At 46.7% G+C, this 22,640-nt stretch overlaps 1 protein-coding gene across 1 annotated transcript in view; it reads left to right on the forward strand.

Moving 5' to 3' along the window:
* Positions 1-5,524, forward strand: part of Stn1 (STN1 subunit of CST complex) — a 37,152-nt gene extending 31,628 nt beyond the window's left edge. The window contains exon 10 of the mRNA XM_041661650.1: positions 4,471-5,524. Within this exon, the coding sequence (XP_041517584.1) occupies positions 4,471-4,628 (158 nt within the window). The 3' untranslated portion in view covers positions 4,629-5,524. The remainder of the gene's footprint in view (positions 1-4,470) is intronic.
* Positions 5,525-22,640: the final 17,116 nt, after the last annotated feature.

Here is a 22,640-nt window from a genome sequence, read left to right on the forward strand (position 1 = left end):
CTTCTTTAACACACGCTCTACCCGAATTGTTCCTTGGACTTTGGTTGGATGGAGAAGTCAGCATTGGAGCTCCCTCCGTTAAACACCCCTGGGGCTCCTGGTCCTGTAGAGGACAAGATGGAGGCTGTTAGATGAGGCCCCCCAAGGATTTCCGACACACTGAAGTGCGCCACCTGCTCAGCTCTGAGGTGTGCTCCTTCCTAGTCCCATCTTCAGTTGCATTGTTTGGTACCCGGGCTTACCACTGCCTTTGAATGTAAACGTGACATTTCCCCTCATTTCAAATATCAAGGCCTTCTTCTAGTGTAAGGTGGACTGGTTCTAGACAGCCTGGCTCATGAATAATGAAATTCAGTCGTCTTGGAAACTGATGAGTTGTAATTGAACCGGGTTGGAAAGTGGTCTGCTTTTGTGGGATAAGGTCAGCCTCTAGTGGCCAGACACTCACACTGCAGCTACTGTGACAGCACAGGTTCCATTTCACGCTAGTTACAAAGAAAACGTAGGTCTTCCCTTCAAGTCTGTACGCCCTACTCAGTCTTCAAGGTGACCTTTCAGAGCCTACCCTATAAACACGTGCCAATAACAAATACTTCTGTCAACAAGATCCTGAAACAGGAAGGGCTGTTAGCCCCAGGTCGCCTATCACCCCCTTCAGGCCCAGACAGACAGGTTGAGTCACCAGGTAGAATGAGTGGGTCAGATCATCCGCCCTGCTGTTTAGGACCCAGTGACATCAGAACCCAATGTGGTGTGACAACTGGTCTTTAAAAAACAAACAGGAAAAGGGGATCTGGAGAGAAGTCTCAGCTTGTAAGAACACTGGCTGCTCTTCCAGAGGTCCCAAATTCAATTCCCAGCACCCACATGGCAGCTCACAACTGTGTAACTCCAGTTCCAGGGGATCTGATGCACTCACAGAGACATGTATGCAGGCAAAACATCAGTGCACTTAAAATGTAAATATTTAAAACAAAAAAAAAAACTCAACACAACCTCTTAACACAACCTCTTATTTTAGTAAATGAATGTTGTTTGGTTTATTCAGAATAATAATAAAAGCGCCTTAAGCAGGCCTGATAATATGGACCTGTAACCCCAGCACTGAGAAGGCTGAGGCAGGAGGATAAGTGTTTGAGGTCAGCTAGGGATAACAGTGAGACACACACTCTCCTTTCCCTCTCCTTCTTCTTCTTCCCTCCCCCCAGTGTGTGAGTGTGTGTGTATGTGTGTGTGTGTGTGTGCATGCATGTGTGTTTGCATGGAAGCCAAAGAAAGACTTTAGGTGCCCCCACTCTCCCCACACACACAGTGCTGGATTACGGTCCCCTGCCCCCCCCCCCCCCAGTGCTGGGTTACAGTCTCCTGCCCCCATTCCCTCTCTCCACACACACACAGTGCTGGGTTACGGTCTCCTGTCCCCATCCCCTCTCTCCCCACACACAGTGCTGGGTTACGGTCTCCTGCCCCCATTCCCTCTCTCCCCATACACACAGTGCTGGGTTACAGTCTCCTGTCCCCATCCCCACTCTCTGTGCACACTCACACACAGTGCTGGATTTACAGGCTCACATGCAGCCACACATGATTCTACCCAGTGTTGGAGAGTTGACATAAGTTGGTCCTTATGCTTCTCAAACAGGCTGTCTCTCCAGCCCCCCTGGAGAAAGGGTTTAAGGAGATGCTGTGGTCCCAAGATGCCATCCCTCCACTCTGAATCGAGGCCCCTCGGTCTTAGGTTGATGTGCTTTGGGACTGAAGAGTTTATAGCTTGGCACCTGTAAAGTAAATGAAAGGGGTTCACGCTTCCTTCCTTGGGAGAACCTATAGCCTGGGGACCAGAGGCGCAGTAAGAACAAGTTTGCCTGGAAAGACAGCTCAGTGGGTAGAAGTGCTCACTGCGGAAAGCTGACAGTCAGAGTTCAGATCCTGGAACCTACAAAAAAGCTGGGCTCAGTGCTACATGTTTGTATCCTAGAACCCCCTATAGCAAACTGGGGGGCAGAGTTGGGAGCCTATCCAGGGAACCTGTGGGCCAGCTAGCCTGGAATATACACTACAGTGGCAGAAACCAACTTCCAAATTCATGTGTGTGCCATGCCATGTGTGTGCACACACACGCGCACACACATGCACACACACACACACACACACACACACATACACCAGTAAAATATTTTAAAGAAATTGACAGGTTTTATATACAGTCTGGTCGGCCCTGCCCAGACTAGCGAGTCTATCAGGGTGGATAGACTCTGCCTCTTGGTCCCTTCAGGAGTGAGGAGGACCCTGCAGGTGGTCATGGCAGGCAGGGAAGCAAACCACTAAGAGGTGAGAATGAGAATTCAGGTCAGACCTCATCAACCTGGATCAAAGCTCAGGGAGTCTGATGACGGGGGGGGGGGGGGGGGGGTTGTTATAGGCATATTTAAACCCAGTGCAATTTGGGAAAAGTTTCCTGGTGTAGTGTAGTCCCCAGTGTGTAAGAAGCATAATTATGTGGAAAATAAACCCAGGGTCAAGTTTCTTCCAAAAAGATGGGTTCTAGAGACAGGCTGCCTGTATTAGCTTAAGGACTTAGGGAAGAATCTGGCCTGGTCAGTCATATAGATAGTGTAGAGGTCATCTTGAATATTAGACACCTCTGGTTCTGGTTGTGGCAGTTTAGAGGGGCCCTGGCTGGCTATCCAGATAACATAAGGGTCATTTAGACTATTGGGTATCTCCACTCCTGGTTGTGGCAGCTTGGGGGGGGGGGCTGTCTATAAGGGTCATTTAGATAACTAACCTGTCCCAACAGATAACGCCAATTACTGGGCTGTCAATCACCTCCAATTCCCTGGTTTTTGAGTGGGAAAACAAACTTTATGTCTTTCTCATTGGAATCCCACATGCTTAATATTTCTGGTTTTTCTGGAGATCTGTGGCCTCAAGGGCATTCATACTGTGCTCCCAACACACGAGGGCCTTTAAGAGGCATAGACCAGTCACCTGGCTCAGGTAACTCCCAGGAACTGGATTCTAGGTTGCATTCTGGTGCAAGACCTCACAGGAACTCTCTTAGTATTGGCTGTGACCACTTGTCTTCCTGTTGTCATAACCTATGGCACTAAACAGGATTGCTCCTAAATAATAATGTATGCAGATTCTAGAAATCCAAACAGTGCAAAACTGCACAGAGAAGTCAGATACCATCCCTCCTCTACACCAGGCCAGCATCCGTCCAGGGGTGCTCCGTGCACTTGCATCGAGCAGCATCCGTCCAGGGGTGCTCCGTGCACTTGCATCACGAGTAAAAGAGCTAAGTACAAAGCATGCACTTGGTTGTCTCATCTAGACTCACTGGCGGTCTTCAGCCCTTGGACACACCATGTCCTTTAGTGCAGCTGCTGGTGAATCTAAAATGACCGCATTTTGAGAGTAATGAGTGGGCACAGCCACTAGAGGTCGCAATCTTGTTTTTGTTAGCCCAGGACCTTAGACCACGGGAGAACCACAGATTGTCCCTGTCCCACAGCCATTAAATTGTAAGAGAACTGATTCTTGTCGGGGTGCTGTGACTTGCTCAAGGCTGTGAAGCACACGAGGGTCAAAATGCTTCGCCAAGTGCCACTCTGGGACCTGAAGCCTTTGTTACCGTGTGAATGTTCACACCAGGGCTGGGCTCCAAGGGGAGGCTTTCCTTTAGAGATGTGTGTCTCTGACTCAGGATAATGTCAGAAGATGTCTATATGAAGTAAACTGACAAGACATAATGTTAAACATTCTCATTTTTTTGTTCTAGTCTGTTTTAGTCTGCTTGGTAGAAAGAAAAAAAAAAGAATGCTGGCCATGAAAATAGAATTAATGGTCCCTTATGGCTACAACCCTCAGGAGGAAGGGGGATTTTAGTCCTCAGCTCTCATCACTGTGTACCCAGTGGTCTTAGTTTGGGGTCAAAGGTAAAGGTTTACTAAACTATAGTTGTCACGGATATGACCCAATGGAAGCCAAGAGAGGAGACATGGGCAGGCTGAAGGCAGGAATCCCTTAGCCATGGACTCCGTCAAGTAGGACATCTAAGAAAGACCAACTGAGTGTCTAGAGGTGTCCTCCTGAGCAGTCAGGGTTCAGCTGTGTGTGTACCAGAGGAAAGGGTTGTCAGGACTGTAAAGCCGTTAGGTCATGGGTGTGCAGTTCCTGACTGGAATACTGCACAGCCGTTAGGTCATGGGTGTGCAGTTCCTGACTGGAGTCCTTGAATGATGAAGATCAGCGTTGAGAAGTGGGCTGTGTCACTATAGAGACATACGTGTGGAGCCCAGACCTGGTTCTGGCTGTGTGATTATACTGATCGCTGCGCCTCAGCCCTTGATGCGAGAAGAGTCATCCTGGATCTCGCCGTGACGCCAGTGCTGGCTCAGGAGGCCTGGAGAGGGATAGCGGAGGGCCTGGCCATCACAATCATGCTGTGTCTCCCCTTACCCGCAGATGTGGAGAAGGGCTGCCATCTGATGCATGTCCTGAACTGCGTGCGCCTGAACCTGCACTGGGACCTGAGCAAGGCTGTGCTGCAACAGGTGCTGGAGCTCCTGGAGGACCAGAGTGACATCGTGAGCACAGGAGCTCAGTACTACACGGCCTTCTGAGCAGAGCTGCAGAGCAAAGATGCTGGCCTTACCCCAGGCTCTCTCACAGCCATTGCACAGGGACTTACGTATATTTAATCTCATAATAAATCCAATCTAGTCACTAGGAAAATGGGATTTGACTTCCTTCTACTTGCTGTGTCCCTGAGATATATGGCTTTGATATCAGCCACGACACACACAAACCGTCCTTATCACTTCCTGGCTGGACTGAGTGTCACTCAGAACAGAATGGGAGTAAGCAGTACTGCTGGCTCAGTCACTGTGTCTGAACTCAGGGACCCTATCTTGCTGGAGGGACGTCCAGGGTAAAGGCTCCTGCACGCCTGGAACTGGAGAGGCAATGGCCAGGCAGCATTGTTGGAAAGCGTTTTCAGACTCCAGGCTACCAGATACATTCCCACCTGGCTCCCCTGATGTGCTAAAAGCGGACGTAGGGGCATAGTCTCCTGGAGTGATTGACACTTGCCTCTGCTTCCTGAGGTTCCACACTGGCAGTAAGGCCTAAGACCTGGGCTGCTGAGGTTTTCAGATCTGCCTTGAACAGGAAAAGCATCTGGGGCATGGCGTGGCCTTTTAATGCTTTCCCTTATGGCTTGAAAGTTGTCTCTGAACATTTGCCTGCACTCTAAGAGGTGCACAGCTAAATGTGTGGTCCCTTGGTGCCCCTGAAGATGGCAGAGGCTGTCAGCTAGCTGTCTGGCTGGTGGTGGTATTTTCAGGATTGCCGCTGAGTGTGCAGGACTTGCCATGCAGACGGAGGCTCGGGATGTGCCCAGACAGGTGACGGAGTTGTGCTTAGGCTCAGAATGACAAGGTAGAGAAAACATCTGAGTTATGTAGTAGGCTTGTTCTAACAGCGAATGGTACGTCCAGCCAGCAGAAATAAAGTATGGAGAAAGAGTTGGAGTTAATTACAGTCATTTCACCGAGGGCACATCTGCCCGAGTCTGCTGTGTTGGCTTTTGACGTAACAGCATCGGGATGGCTCAGCTGGAAACCCTTCGGGCCCAGGAGCTGCTCCACCCGCCGTGGATGAGTGGTTCTACATCCACAAGCCCGAGTTCACACTGGAGATCCTGTCCTGGCCTGGCCCCTTCCACCCTCTGGTGACTCCTTCACAGGATGGTATAGACAGCTGCTGTCTTCCCTATGTGTGGAAGGATCTCGGCTACATAGGATCTGCATGGAGCTCTTCCTCCCGTTCAGCAGCTGTTCCATGCTCAATCCATCTTGATTAATGGCCTTTCTCAGGCGGGAACCCAGAACTGGGAAATAAAATGGGTACGGGCTGGATCCAGCAATCCCATGATAATTCCAGGGAAGACCCAAGTAGCCAAGTATGAAAGAAAGCGTAAACGCAAGATGCCTATCACTGCCTAAGCTACAGTAATTTATATGTGGAGAAGTTAAGTATGGACACAGGATGAAACACTACCTAGCCACTAAAATGATGGCGCAGGCGGCTGCTGTTGCTATGGCGCAGGACTCCCAGATGTGGTGGGAAGAAAATCAAGTCACAGGGCTGTTTGTGTGGTACAACGCCATTGATATAAAACTCTGTGTGCCTTCATGGAGTCGCTAAATGTGTGTAGCGCAGATTTCCACAGACACAGCTCATCAATTCCTCCTAGAACAGTGATTCTCAATCTGTGGGTCACGACCCCTCTGGCAAACCTCTGTCTCCAAAAATATTTACATTACGATTCATAACAGTAGCAAAATTACAGTTATGAAGTAGCATCTAAAATAATGTATGGTTGGGGGTCACCACAACATGAGGAACTGTATTAGAGGCTCACGGCTAATATTAGGAAGGGTGAGACCCACTGCCCTAGAAGCATTTGCTGCACCTTCTCCTTAGTTATCCATCTCCCCAAGTGCCCGAGCCTCTAGCTGTCTTGCTCTCCGCGGATCCTAACCTCATGGGCTATGTCATTTGCGTCCCAGTTGGCATGGGGTTGGGCCTGTCTGCTGTCCTCACATCCCTGTATCTAGCCTCATACTGGCATCTGCTTAGGTGTCCTGGAGACATCACCAACTTCATGTGTTCAGAGCCAGTCTGTGGATCATGCAGCCCCTGCCTTGCTCCTCAGAGCCCCTGATGCAGAAGCCAGCTCCATTCCCAGATGCTCACATCGAGCCTATCAACATCTTTCTCACAGCCCACACCCAAGCTGTACAGTCACAAATTGTTTTGACTCCTCCAAAATGTTTCTAGAATATACTTCTCACAGCCGCTTTCCCCCTTCCTGAGGTATTGCTGTCACCTCCTCTCTGGCCTCTGTCACCGGCTTCATCCCGTTCTCAGCACGGCAGCTACAGGGATCCTGTGCGGCTCGCACTCTCCATGGCTTTGGGTCTTTGTGAGGCAGGAGCCTGCGGCATCCCGATGCCATGCCACCCCTCACTGCAGCTCAGACATTATTAGCCTTGCTGGGTCCTGAGCACCAGGTGTGTCCTTGCCTGGGGACAGGCCTCTGCTCTTCTCCTTCAGGTCTTTGTCTGCTTACCTCAGTGAGGCCTGCCCCAGCCCTCTTGGCTGATTGTAACCAGTTTCTGTTCCCAGCTTTGTTCTGCCTGTAGTGCCAGTCTCCGCCTAACACACTCCAGACGTTTGCCTTCCTTCCCTGTTTGTCGTCTGTCTCCCCAGCTGAATGCTTTCGGAGACTAGAATTCTCTCGTTTCCTGTGTCCCCGTACCCAGGGCAGCGCCTGGTGCATCTTTCCTAAATCCCACTTTTGTTCGTGGCTGGCTGGTTTCCAACTCCTCGTGCCAGACTCTCCTGAGGGTTTCCCCAGTGTTCGGAAATCTCTTCAAGCTGGGAGCACTTGGCATTAACATCCCCCAGAAACAAACTCTGCCAGGGCACCTGGGGCATAGAGACTCAGGTTCCCTGGTCCTTCTGAGGAGATGTGGCAGTGGCGTGTGTTGTCAGTCTTTACACAATCAAGTGTCACCCACCCCTCCTAGCTGCCAACTTAATATCTACCAGCATTCCTTGCTCATCTTCCCCGCTCCTCATCCCTGTTCCCCGCATCCCCCACGTGAAAGTTTTTGCTTTCTTGAAGTCTTTGCCTCGGCTTCAGCTTCTGGACAATCAGTATTAATATCACGCTCCTGATTGGTTTGAGAGGTGTTGTATAGGTAACTATGTACTTCAGATGTTACTAGAAATGCTCAGCAGAGGCTAACACTGTTCCCTTTGAAAGGTGAGCCATCAAATGCTTCTAAATTAATGTCTTCACAAATATTAGCTGTTTAAAAAAAATAAGAATGGAAAAAAAAAATAAGATGGCCACACAGGTAAAGCTAGTGACCTGAGCACCATCCTGGAGCCCTTGTAAAAATGGGAGGAGAGACCCACCCTACAGAGTTGTCCATTGTCCTCCACGTGTGAAGCACGGAGTGCACACCTCTGAGCGCACATACACACACACACTAATAATACACTGAACGTAAGCTGGAGAAATGGCTCAGTGTGTAAGAGCATATACTGCTATCCCAGAGTTTCACTTCCAGCAACTACGTAAGGAAATTCACAACTACCTGCTAACCAGTTCCAGAGGACCCGACACTCCTTCTCCTCCTGTGTGTTCATGCCACCCCACAAATTAAAAATTATGTTATTTCCCATCCCCACCCAACAGAAACACAAGTAGACAAGACTGACAGTCCTTTCCCTGCAGCGGTGTAAGGGCATTGCAGAGCTGAGGGGAGGTCTGGGAAAGCCCTTGGGGGGGGGGGGCTTAATGCAGTTGAACTACAGCTTATGTATAAGGACGAACCAGAGGGTCCCCTGAGAAGGAGGGGTACGGAGTAAAGTCCTCAGCTCTGGGGTATGCTTGTTTGGAGAAGTGTGGGCACACACGTAGCTTATGGAGGCGAAAAGACAAACGGTACTACTGTCTGGTCGTGGGTTTGTTTGAAGGGCCATGATTATCCCCATCTGGTAAACTACCAGTGCTCCTCACTCCTCTAAGACACTTCTTTGTAATTATTTTCCTCTCTGATGGTGTGCCAGGACACTGGCCAAAAAAAAGCCAAGTGGGATAAAGTCCATTCAACTATGAGGGACTCGAGACTCAGTGCCAATGATTGAAACCAAGCGAACTTCTAATTTTCCATTGGCAAAGCATCTACACTTTCTCATTAATGTGGTTTTCTTCCACAAGTGGTTTCTACCAGGCTACCCAAAAACATCTCTTTGTTCCCTTCCTAAGTCCATGCGAAGCCTATGGGAGACTCCAGCAGCAGGCTCTGGGAGAAGGGTGTGCATGACCATCCTGAAGGGTGGTGTCCCAGGATGAAGAGCTTTGTGGCTGAGCCTTGGATGCCTGCTGTTCTCCTGGAAGAGGGCTAAATGTGAGCCTATGCTCAATCAGTGGGGTTTCGTGTAGTGCTGAATTTTAATTCAGTCTATTTCTATTGAGATTTGTCAACCTGTCTACTGCCTGTTAATCTTGACTGTAGTTATTAAGACAAAACAGGTAAATCCAGTAATAACACCAGGTTCTATACTCACAAGAATCCCAAATCAAACTCCAAAATTCTATTATGTCAAAGTAAAATGCTACGTTTTCATTTGGAATCAGGAAGGCAATGCAAAGATGACCTGATGACTTTGGTTTGGGGTTTTGTTTTGTTTCGGTTTTTGCATCTGTTCATTGTGTATGTATATATACCTGGGCACACATGTATCAGAGGACAACTTATGTGAGTTGGTTCTCTCCTTCCACCTTGTATTCAGGACATCAGGCTTGATGTAGAATGCCTTTACCTACTGAGCCATCTCTCAGGCAGGCAACGTAACACAGCTTCACAGAGTTAAACCAACGCAACATAAAAGGATCCAACACATCTTTGCATCATTAAACAAATGTTCCTCGGCATAAACAAATGTAAGACTTCTTAAACTAATATTATATAACATTTCTCCCTTTTTGTCTAAATAAAAGGAAAGGCTTTAACTTCACCATGTAAAACTAAGTGCAAAAGCAACAGCTATCAAGTAAGAATTACATTTACAATATTTAGTCCATTTATATCTAGCGGAATTCAGAGAAAATACTCCATTACCTGTCTTATCTTAGTGACTCCAAAGTTTTATGGCTAATTTACTTTCTATCATAACTAAGGAAAACTATAACTCTACTTAGTCTTTAACTCCATCAAAGACCTCAGAAAGATGTAATATTACCTAACAACAGAGACATCTAGTTGCCTGGACAGTCTCCTAAAGTTCTGCAACATTGAGACATCTATCTTCAGCCTAAGGGCCTAGAATATCTGGCAGACTTTTCAGTAAAGCAGAAAATTCGAAGCACTGTCCCACCTTGCATTGGCAAAGTTCATCAGTCACTTTGCTCTGTATCCTGCAGAATGTCTGGCAGACTTCTGTAAAGCAGGAATCTCAAAGGACTGTCCTACCTTGTCTTGGCAAATTTCAACAGTATTTTTCTTTGTGTCCTTATTGTCCAGTCTGTATAATATACCATCAGCAGTCAAAGCAAGAGCAGTTTCTTGCCCAAATGGCTAGCCTTGCCACATTGAAATCAAATTCCATTTGGAGTTTCTTCAGTGACCATCATCCTTTTATGAAGTAAATTGGTGCTGCCAGAAGCAGATGTGTCTCATTGTCCCGGAAAGTCCTATGATAACAAAACATTTTAAATGCCATATTCTGTAAGTCTTTGGAGTGTTGAAAGTCACCTCATCTATCTGTCTAAAATATACTCGTTTAACCTTGAAAACACCTCAATATACCAAAATCTACACCAATGCAAAGTATCTGAGATTAATAGTTGTCTTTTTAATACTGTATTCCTGTATTCCCCTAAATGATAGCAAACACCCATGACCCACCAAATAACCAAAAACCACCTGCACACCATCTCTTGGGAACTGGGCATTGTTTTCTCTAGACTTTGTACTGTTGTCTGTGGATTGAGGCATCTCTAGGGGATTTAGGCATCTCAGAAAACTGAAAGAATGACCAAGTCCTGGGAAGACTGTGTGTAATCTTTGCTGGTATACATCACCTGTCAAGATTCTGGAGGTCTTCCCTGATCAAACCTGAGGAATCCACAGCCTCTCATTTCCTGTGGAAACAAAAACAAAACCTCTTCTCCAATGCAACATATTTTTGACTTCTTTTTTAAAGTTAAGATAGCCCTAAAGTTCAACTTAGAAATCTCGTTCACAATTCCATGTTTGTTAGCAGGTGTTGATGCTTATCGCAATTAAAAAATTCAGAATCAACACAGTACTGTATAGGATCCAGATTCCCTGTGTATTTCCCATCACCATGTAGCTTTTTCTTTTTATATTACTTTTACTCTGTTTAAAAATTCCTCCCTTTAAAAAAAATATTTCTATGACTGTCTATACCCTTTCTCGTTCTTTTCTTAAACCTGTGCACATTCTAAAACATACTGGAACCTGTTCAGAGGTATTTTTCCTGTCTGGACCTATTTTACTGTGTATCTTTACACTTTTCTGACCTCATGAACCCTTAAACTGCTAAGCAACATGGCTAGGACCCCCACTAAGGCTTTGGTGACTGATTCTCCAAGCTAAAGCCTGCAGCCTGGAAGGAGGTAGGTGACCAAGAACTGCATTCAGCCTCCAGGTCTGGAATGCCAGTGCCCTGCACTGTGACAGGCAATTGTTACTTAGTTCTTTGTTTCTACTTAGTGTGAAAAAGACCCTTTAAGTGCTCTACTGTGCTGCAGAACTTCTTAAAGGAGCCCTGTCTGGTTTTGTTTGTTTGTGTCTTTTTTTTTAAAGATTCTTTTTTTTAATATTTATTTATTTATTATGTATACAATATTCTTTCTGCGTGTATGCCTGAAGGCCAGAAGAGGGCACCAGATCTCATTACAGATGGTTGTGAGCCACCATGTGGTTGCTGGGAATTGAACTCAAGACCTTTGGAAGAGCAGGCAATGCTCTTAACCTCTGAGCCATCTCTCCAGCCCCCTGTTTGTGTCTTTTTAAAGCTTTCTCAGGCCATATGAAAATTCAAGTCTTATGTTGGAATGCCAAAATGTAGTTCTTATTGTTTTTTTTAACTCTTTGTGGGGCCCACCACTCAGCTCCCAAATAAATAAACAGAGTCTTATTTTTATTTTTGAATGCCCAGCCTTTGCTTGGCTTGTTTCTGCCAGCTGCTTACTGGCTTACTCCTCATGGCTTGCCCACCCTGCTTTCTTATAGAGCCTAGGACCACCAGCCCAGGGACGGCCCCACCCACCATAGGCTGGGTCCTCCCCCACCCATCATTAATTAAGAAAATGTCCTACAGACAGACCTGTGCATGGCTACTTTTCTGGAGACAATCTCTCATTGGGGGTTCCCTCCTCTTATCTGACTCTAGCTAGTGTCAAGTTTGTGTAAAAACTAGCAGCGCAGTATATTACTAATAGCCCAAAGTGGAAACAACCCAGTGTCCATCAGCTCATGACCAGAGCAGTTCTCTTGGAGATTTCAGGCTAGGTGCAAGAACCCAGGTGTAAAAGAAAAGACCGCGTAGAGCAGTGGCTCTCAAGCGGTGGGTCTTGACCCCTTTGGGGTCGCATGTATGATATCCTGCATATCAGATTTTATAGTTCATAACAGTATCAGAATTACAGTTATGAAGTAACAACAAAATAATTTTATGGTTGGGAGTAACCACAACCTGAGGAACTGTATTAAAGGGTCACGGCATTAGGAAGGTTGAAAAATACTGAAAAACATATAAATCCTTTTATATGAAAAGCCCCATAAAACAGTCAGGTCTTTAAGGATACAAAATAGAGGAATGGTTGCCAGGCATAAGGAAAGGAGGTCGTGTGGTTCAGAGTTCATTTGGGGATGTTGGGGTTTCTGGAATTATGTCGTTGTGATATTTGTATAATTCTGAATGTGCTCAGCAGCACTGGGGCTGTGGGCTCGGTTGGGTGTCCCCATGTTCTCCATGTCCCCATGGCTAGGTTTCCTGGGCAGGCACCCTGAAAAAGCGTGAGTCAGGTAGAGGCTTCATGACCATTTTGTCCACAGCTCAGAATGCACAGTCTCTCTTTTACACATTGTAATTGCTGAGGCTGTCAAAAGGTACACCCCTACCTCAAGAGAAGGGGTGAATGTGAACACCGCCTCCTGATAGTGAGGACCAAGGTTCCAGGACACACAGGATTGTTACTGGACTACTCTGGAAAATCTTCTGTAGTCAACATCTTTCTACTTATAAATGCCGACATCCTCATTCTGTTAAAAGATGGGGGAGAGGGGTGGGTGCTGAGATGGGATCTTGCTTTTGTAGCTCAGACTCACCTAGAGCTCGCTATATAGACAATATTGGTGTTGCGATTACAGCAATGATCCTGTCTCAGTCCCGTAGATGCGGTGATAAAAGTACAACCCACCACATTCTGCGAAAAGGAGGTTTGGCCCTGAAAAGTTCCAAAGAGAAAAATGTGCAACTTTCTGAATATTGCATACTTAAAGGTTATATACATATTGGGGGCCAGGGAGATGGTTCAGTTGATAAAGCCCTCTCCGTGCGGGTGTGAGGACTGGGGTTTGGGGTCCTAGGAACCTATGTAAAAACCAGGCAGACACGAGGGCTGTAATCCTAGCACCTGAGGCAGATGCTGCAGGGCAAACTAATTAGCCAGATTAGCGAGCACTGGTGAACCCTTGCCGCAAGGCGTGAAGGGAAGAGTGATTAAGGAAGACACCAACATCAACTTTGTGCCCCGTGTGTGCCACAATGTGCATATGGAAAGCAATCATGTTGATATTTCGTGTATCCCTTCCACAAGAAGAATTTTATTTGGGAGGAAGGGGTGGGAAGAGGAGGTTGGTGGCAGGGTCTCACTTATGTACCCTGATCTGGCTTTGAAGTCACAAGCCTCCTGCCTCACCCCCCCAGTGCTGGGACTATTGGTGTAACTGTCTGGCTATACGTTTTATATTTAGCATGCTTTTTAATTTTGTAAAGATTTATTCATTATTATTTTATGCGCATGCTTTGCCTGCATGTATGTCTGTGTACCATGTGTGTGCTAGAGGTTAGAAGACAGCATTGGATCATCTGCAACTAGAGTTCCCAGGTGGGTGGGGGAGTGGAGCCGGGGTCTTCTGCAAGAGCAAGTGCTCCTAACTGCTGAACCATTTCTGCAGCAGCCCTCCCCCCACCCCTGCTGCCACACACACACACACACACACACACACACACACACACACAGGAGCCGGGGTCTTCTGCAAGAGCAAGTGCTCCTAACTGCTGAACCATTTCTGCAGCAGCCCTCCCCCCACCCCTGCTGCCACACACACACACACACACACACACACACACACACACGCTTTTTCATTTACCATTAGTGTTGGGAGTCTTCTCCCTTTTCTGTGGGAATTAGCCAATTAGCCATATTCTTCTAAATGGTGACATAGTTCCATTGTGTGCCTGGGTTCCAAACTCAGCCTCCTGTTGAGTACCTCTTAGTTGGTTTCTAGTTTATAACTGTTGCAGCCAGGACTGCAGGGACACCGTCATAGGTTCAACTGTTGCAGCCAGGACTGCAGGGACACCGTCATAGGTTCAACTGTTGCAGCCAAGGCTGCAGGGACACCCTCATAGACTTTTCCAGGAGAAAAGTGCATGACCATCTGAACTGATCCTGATCTGGTGCCAGGCACTGGTCATCCCAGAACACAGGAAATTGAGGCTGTGAGTTCAAGGCCACCCTAAGTCCTGTGAAGAGACTAAAAACACACACTAAAAACAAGTAAGTGAACAGACATTGGCAAATGACCAACTGGAAAGGCTGGTCCGCTGTTAACTGCCATCCACGATGGACAAGTCTGCTGCCTGGAGCTCCCCAACAGTGATGAACCTGTAGCTTTCATCGCCGTCCTGACAGGGACGAATAACTGCTGGGATTCTGTTTGCATTTGTTTCGTGAATTGCCGTCTAGATGCTCACCATGGATACCTTAGACAAGGTGCTATTCTGGGCAGCGGCCATCTCTTCCAGCAGGAGCTGAGACTAGCCAATCACCATTCACAACAACAGCAGCTTCAAAACTAGCCCAGAGCCCAGTCAGTAAGGGTGGGGTTGATGCACAGCTGGAATAAACATCCAACTTACACAGTCCCAACTTGCTTCCTCAAGTGCTCAGTCATGTGCCCACAGCAACATTAATACATTAAAACAGTCGTGCGTGTGTGTGTGTGTGTGTGTGTGTGTGTGTGTGCTTATTCATGTGTGTGAACATGGGTGTATTACATACCATAGCATGCATGTGGAGGTCATAGGACAGTCTTAAGCATCAAACCTAACCTTTCACCTTATCTGAGACAGGATCTCTCTCACTCTTGTATATGCCAGGTTAGCTGGCCTTCCGGGAAGTCTCTGTCACCCCCATCTTGCCACAGATGCACTGGGATTGCAGAAGTGCACGATTGTGCCCATCTTTATGTGAATTAAATGCAGCAAATGCAGGTTCTCATGCTTACGTGGCAAGTGCTTTCCCCACTAAACCATCTCCCTATCCTGACTGATATTTCTCTAAAGATGGGCTCTCACTGTGTAGCCCAAGCCAGCATTGAATTCCCAATCCTCCTGCATCAACCTCCCAAGTGAGGGATTACAGCTGTGCACCACCACGTCTGGTTTTGGTGATCTCTTTAAAAACCAATCACAATCGCCGGGCGGTGGTGGCACACACCTTTAATCCCAGCACTCAGGAGGCAGAGGCAGGCGGATCTCTGTGAGTTCGATGCCAGCCTGGTCTACAAGAGCTAGTTCCAGGACAGGAACCAAAAGCTACGGAGAAACCCTGTCTCGAAAAATAAAAAAATAAAATAAAAAAAAACCCAGTCACAATCGCCGGGCGGTGGTGGCACACGCCTTTAATTCCAGCACTCAGGAGGCAGAGGCAGGCGGATCTCTGTGAGTTCGAGACCAGCCTGGTCTACAAGAGCTAATTCCAGGACAGGCTCCAAATCCACAGAGAAACCCTGTCTCAAAAAACCAAAATAAATAAATAAATACCAGTCATGGCATTACCAACCCAGACCTCTCGTAGACAGGACACCTGTCAGACACCGTCATCAGTGAGATACATGTGGAAAACCAAGGATGTTGGTGGAAAATAGCCTGCCTAGTGGAGAAGGTGGCTTTAGTTACAATAGAAGTAGGCTTACCAGAGCTGCCATCTGTATCACGGAGCCCAATCATCCAAACAGTCTGGGGTTTTCATTTTCTTTATTTGACCAGATTGGTGCAGCAACTGGGGCATTGGGCAGTGCCCGTTTTGATTGTCTCTGCTAGAAACTGTACCGTTGGGACTGAGAGTCTTTGTTCTTCATTCTGAGGACCAGGCATGAATAAGGGCACGAGGGAGGGGAAGGGGAGAACAGAGCAGGCTCACATTGTGTTTTTAGCTCTGCTTTTCAGAACAGTGACAGACAATGGTAGAAGAATGAGCTCTGTCACAGCTGCTGGCTTTTGTGCCACACTGAAATCTGTGGACAATGAGTTTACTAAAAGATGAATACCACGCTACCATGCTGAGTTGCTAGCGAAGCTATTGTTTTCCCATACTCCTTTGAAAGTAGCAAGCAAACTTTACCTCAGGGAAGTTTTGTGTGGAGCTGAACCGGGGAGTCGCTTGTGTAGACAGCTTACGGGATGTTTACTGGGAAGCCTGGACCTTGGGGAGGGTTTCCAGATGAGTAGAATCCAAGTACTGCAGACTGGAAAGTTCTTTCTGATAGTTCCATGGCAGAGGCCAGGATGGCAGAGGTCAGGACGGCAGACTTCTCTGCAGAGGCTCTGTCTGTGGTGTCTCCGAGAAGGCTGAGGCTTCAGCCAGAGTCCTAGCTGCAGCTGAAATTCCAGGCCTAACTTTGTAAAGGAGGGACCCACCAGCCCTCAGTTCTGAAGGGACATTCAGGTGGGAACCTTGGGCTATTGGCATAGGCTTTGGTCTCAGGAGGAGCACGGCCCTGTGCTATTTCCCAGCTAGGGACTTCTGGCTTCCCATCAATCTCTAGGGAAGAGTGAACTTGCCTTGCTCACCCTCCGACTACCAGGATAGTTTGTCTGCCAGCCTAGAGGGTAAAGGCTCACCCAAGATGACTTGAAATGAAAGAACAGGAAAGTGACAAGTCTCACTCACTTGAGTTTTGGAAGTTCCATAGTACGCCAGTTGGAAGAAACCGAAAGTGAATCTCAGAATGAGGTCCTTCCTGCCTGCTTGAATTTCAGAATGCTATTTTGAGTGAAAAGCAAAGAGATAATGTCATGGTGTGGTCCTGGAGAATAACATTACCTGTTATTCTCCCAAGGAAAAGACACTGTCCTACGTCACTGCTGAAACACAACTGGAAACCACTCATTTATTTATTTATTTATTCATTCATTCATTCATTCATTTATTTATTTATTATGTATACAATATTCTGTCTGTGTGTATACCTGCAGGCCAGAAGAGGGCACCAGACCCCATTACAGATGGTTGTGAGCCACCTTGTGGTTGCTGGGAATTGAACTCAGGACCTTTGGAAGAGCAAGCAATGCTCTTAACTTCTGAGCCATCTCTCCAGCCCTGGAAACCACTCTTAAGAGACGGTGGAAGAGAAACTGCCAAGATGGCTCAGCAGGTAAAGGCAGTGGCCACCAGGTCTGATGACTTGGGCTCAGTCTCCAGAACCTAAATGGTGAAAAGAAAGACTTACTCCCTGAAAACTGTCTTCTGACCTCTGTCCAAGTGTCATGGTGTGTGTGTGTACACAGCTTCCCCACAGGGTCCATCTTTTCATGGATCTGCCCTGTCCCACAGCCCTTGTACATGCCAACCCGTAAGGAAAGCGACCCATGAATATGACCCTGTCTGCACCCGGCTGGGCAGGAACAGGAGTATGCAGAGGAGTGAGCCACACAGTCAAACTCAGAAGATCCCAAAAGCCCCTGAGCCATGAGTCTTCTCTCAACGTGAAGAAGCACAAAAGCTTACATTTCGCAGTGGCAGCAGCTAGCCCGGCCCAGCCCAGCGCAGCCCAGCCCAGCCCGGCCCAGCCCAGCCCAGTGCAGTTCTAAAGCTTCAGTAGTGTCAGCAAGCCCTGCCTGTGCCTGTGTGGTCTGGGCTTGCCTGCCCTTGGTGAAGGGCAAGACGGGGGAACTGCTCTCCGGTAGCTGACTGCTGGCTTGGGAGTGCTGGTCTCAGCATTCCACTCGGGGCTGGGCCACCAGCACAGGCAGACTGGGGATTTTCTTTCCTTCAAGTGGGTCACAAGGCACGTAATTTAGAACTTTGGGTGCAACAAAATTTTGTTTGACCCCAGACTTTTAAAGTTTTGATAGTAACATTTAAAATTTGGTTACCATCTGTATATAAAGAAAAAAAGTGTGTGTGTGTGTGTGTGTGTGTGTGTGTGTGTGTGTGTGTGTATCTCCGGCAGCAGAGCTCAGAAACAATGCAGGAAAGCAAGCCCGGGCAGGAGCAGGTAGACTGGAGAGCTCATGCCTACTGCGGTCGTCCAGAGGAGCCAGCACCATGGCAGAGAGATAGAGATCAGACATTAACAGAACAGAACCTGAGGTAGAAAGACAAGGGAAAGTTAACTTGGAGGTCCTGCTGGATAGGCCACAGCAAATGCCTCAGGACTGTCAGATTGAGGGGCGGGGGGCTCAGGAGTGCTCGGGAGACCTGAACTGGTGATAGAAGAAACACCAGAAGAGGACCGTGAAAAACAGGAGTTCCGTGCAGCAGATGGACTCCGAAGACTGGAGAGATGGCTCCACCGTTAGGAGCCTTCCTGCTGCCAACACAAGAAACACTACTATTACCCCAAAGGGGATCCGAAATAGTTTATTTTGAAGCCGAATATGAGTGACCATGGCCTGGGAATACAGATTTAGGTTACCTCAAATTCTATGTTCCAGTGCAGAAGGAGTTTCATGAAGTTTTTATGGGAACAGAATAAAGAAAGTCATAAATCAAGACACTTAGAAATACCTTGGTGGGTTCCTTGGGTGGTCAGGTTATATAGCACACTGGGGAGAACCTGTCTAGGCCTTAGATGCTGAGAGCAAGCTGACTTCTTAGTGGGTGGGGCAAGGGTTTGCTAATACATTCCAAGGTTCTTACCTATCAGTCACAGAATCTTGAGTTTGACTTTGTCTGTTAGTCATGGGATATTAGGTCTGCAACAGAGGTGGACAAAGAACAACTATTTAAGGGGCTGAGGATAGCCCAAATCCATTGTAATTAGGCTGGATCTGTAGCATCCCAACCTCTTCACCTTTCTCAAGTCTCAAATTGGCCTTTGTAGACAGAGTTTCTTTCCAGGAGTTCTCGTCCACACTGCTCTTCCACAGGACCTAAGTTTGCTTCCCAGTACCTAGGCTGGGGGCTCACAACCACCTGTAGCTTCTTCTAGGCACAGACCTTTAATCTCAGTACTCAGGAGGTGGAGGGAGGCAGATTTTGGTGAGCTCAGGGCAAGCCTGATCTAGCTACATAAAGAGTTCCAGGTCAGCCAGGCTATGAGACCTCTGTCTCAAAAACAAAGAAGACAAAAACTACACAAACTACTTCTTAAACTGATTTACAGTTCACCCGAAAGTGCACATGGAGACACCCATGGGGACACATGGACACATACACACGTTGTAAATGGAGATTTCTCTCCTGCCAACCAGTTCCCGAGTAACCAGTCAGAAGCTTATATTAATTATAAGTGTTTGGCCAATGTCTCAGGCTTATTACTAGATAACACTTACATTTAAATTAACACATATTTCTTTTTTTTTTTTTTTGGATTATTCGAGACAGGGTTTCTCCGTAGCTTTTGGTTCCTGTCTTGGAACTAGCTCTGGTAGTCCAGGCTGGTCTCGAACTCACAGAGATCCGCCTGCCTCTGCCTCCCGAGCGCTGGGATTAAAGGCGCGCGCCACCACTGCCCGGCTAACACATATTTTTTATCTATGCTTTGCAACATGCTTTGTGGCTTGTTACCTCATTTTCTACATGTCTTGCTTCCTCCGCAGCTGGCTGCTGTCTCCCAGACTCTGCCCTTCTTCTCCTCTATCTCTGCTTGGATTTTCCACCTGGTTCTATCCTTTTTTGCCATAGGCCAAAGCAGCTTTATTTATCAACCAATGAGAGCAACACATATTCACAGAAAGACATCCCACAGCACAAAGTAACAATAGTAAAAAGTTTCTAAATAAAGAGTAACCAAAAACTAACTCAAAACCAGACATAATGAAGATTTAAAAATCAGATGTGATGAATCAGAGGCATTTGTGGCAGCATTTGACCGTGTTGCATGGTGGGGTTCACTGCAGCCTTGGTTCTGTCACACTGCTCATTAGCACAGACACCAGCGGACACTGAAGAACCTTAGCTCAGATTTGACACATTGTTCTCTTAAGAATTGTAGTGCTTTTTCTGTACAAAGACCTTTCTTACAAAAGCATAATGGCTTAATTATAGAAAGCAAAGACTTTGCATTTTCCTACTATTGTTCTTCCATATGTAAGTATCAAAAAGTAGATTTTTAATTATTTTGTGTTCAAATGCTTGATTTTTTTACATTTATTTGTCTCTCACCCAACTCCACCCCACCGTGTGTGTGTGTGTGTGTGTGTGTGTGTGTGTGTGTGTGTGTGTGTGTATCAACGTGGTCAGAAGGCAACTTACAGGAACTGACTTTTCTTTCGCTGTGTGAGTTCTGGGGTTCAGACTCGAGTTGTCAGTCCTGATGGCAGAGGTCTTTACTCAATGAACAATCTCAGCAGTCCAAGAATGATTATAATAATTTCTGTTTGAGTGGCTGACTTGGGTTTTATAAGAAGACCATGAAATATTTCAGTTTTAGATTAGGACAGAATTCCCAAGAATTTCTGAAATGGCTCAAAATATATTCCTACCATTATGTACTCTGTATTGATGCAAAGCAGCCTTCTGAGCATGCGTGCCTGCTTTGCGAGTTTGTGTGGGAGTCTGAGGATATGTCTGTGAGCCACATGCATTCAGGAGCCTGAGGAGCCCAGCAGAGGGCATCAGGTCTCCTGAGCCACCGTGTGGGTGCTGGGAACTGAACCCAGGGTCTTTGCAGGAGCAGCCAGTGATCTTAAATGCTGAGCCATCACTCCAGTTCTCCTTGTTGATAATCATAAAACCAAAAAAATAGTATGTCAAATCTTAGAAATGTCGGAGAAGCTCTAAGTCCTGCCATATCAAATATCCAGCCAAGGTTTATTTTGATACGTAAAAATAAGTGGATTCGTGTAGAAATTTCCCTTTATCTTTATTAAATAGTAAAATCATATGACTGTCAAAAGTTGCTTTAAAATAAATCTTTTTTTTTTTTTTTTTTTTGGTTTTTCGAGACAGGGTTTCTCTGTGGTTTTGGAGCCTGTCCTGGAACTAGCTCTTGTAGACCAGGCTGGTCTCGAACTCACAGAGATCCGCCTGCCTCTGCCTCCCGAGTGCTGGGATTAAAGGCGTGCGCCACCACCGCCCGGCTTTTCTTTATTTTTTGAAATAGGGACTTATATAGCTCTGGTTAGTCTCAAAGTCACAATGTAGCTGAAGCTAGATTTTTAACTCCTGATCTTCCTGCCTCTACTTCCCAAATTCTAGGATTACAGGTTGGTGCCACCACATCTGGCCTAAAATAAATTTCTTTTTGATTTATTATTAGTAAACCTTTCTTTTGTATATCTATATAACCAGGCATAGGATTTTCTCAGTTAAAAGGGGGATATGAGGGGAGAGAATGTAGGAAGTGTTAGTTTGAGGTTGTAGCTCAGTTGTTAGAGTGCTTGTCTAGCATGTACAAAACTCTGGATTCAGTCCCTGACATTACATGAATTTGGCAGAGGGGATCACACCTGAGACGACCCTCAGTGGGAGGAGCAGCAGGACCAGAAGTTCAAGGTCATCCTTGACTGCATAGAAAGTTCTTGGCACCAGTCTAGAATGTATCGGACTTTGTCTCAAAAATGTGTATTTTTAAGACAAAGAAAGGCCTTCAGAAAAGCAACTGAAATCCCGTGCGCTTGGGGAGTGTGTTTTCTGGGATCTGTGTTCATTCTTTCTTTACAGCTTTGTTAGTCACGGTTAAAACCACCGGCCACTAGGGGGCGCTGCTCCCAGGCGGTTACCTGAAGCGTCTCATACCACTTGGCAATTCTTGTAAACAAACTGGCTGCCTGGCAGGGACAAAGGGACAAATCCGAGACTTAGACCTGGGGTCTCCGCCCCAACTGCTGCCTGTCTCCCTTCCTAGGTTTGACCCAGTGATTGCAGGTCTTTCCAAAACCAGAAGTAGACCGTTCCTTGCATGTTGGAAGCTAATTTCAAATGTCTCAGCAGGTTTGTTTTTGGTTTTTGTTTGTTGGTTTTTTTTGAGACAGGATTTCTCTGTAGCCTTGGCTGTCCTGGAACTCGCTCTGTAGACCAGGCTAGCCTTGAACTCAGATCTGCCTCCGTCTGTCTCCTGAGTGTTGGGATTAAAGACTTAAGCCACCACAGCCGGCAATGTCTCAACTCTTTTGAAGTAGCCTTGACATTTAATCACCTTGGCTACTTAAATCAGAGCTGAAACTATTTTTTTTCTTGAGGCTTACAGGTCAGCTATTAATGTGACCATCCTCATTATTGTCTCAGACTTAATCCCTCATGTAAGAAAGATATTCTAAGGAAAATCAATTAGTAAAAACTACTTGGTAATAGCTAATGGTTATTGAACAGCTGTGCTCCAGTCCCACAGCATACCCAAGTCTTCAGGTAAACTCAGATAGGTTAACTATGATCACTCCTATTTGCCAGACCAGAAATCTTGAGACCAATCTGCCTCACTATTCAGTGAATTTAGCTACAAGAATGCGCTGCTTTCAGGTCCAGAAAGAGAAGCCGTTCCCCAATGATCCTAAACCGTAGATCCAGCACAGCGTCTCAAATTTGGGAGGACACATAAACTTACTTCCCTAGACTGCCGCTGAGTTGC

Source organism: Microtus oregoni, unplaced genomic scaffold (genome assembly GCF_018167655.1).
Source record: "Microtus oregoni isolate MIOR12 unplaced genomic scaffold, Mior012 000012F_ref0000307, whole genome shotgun sequence".
Lineage (NCBI taxonomy): Eukaryota > Metazoa > Chordata > Mammalia > Rodentia > Cricetidae > Microtus > Microtus oregoni.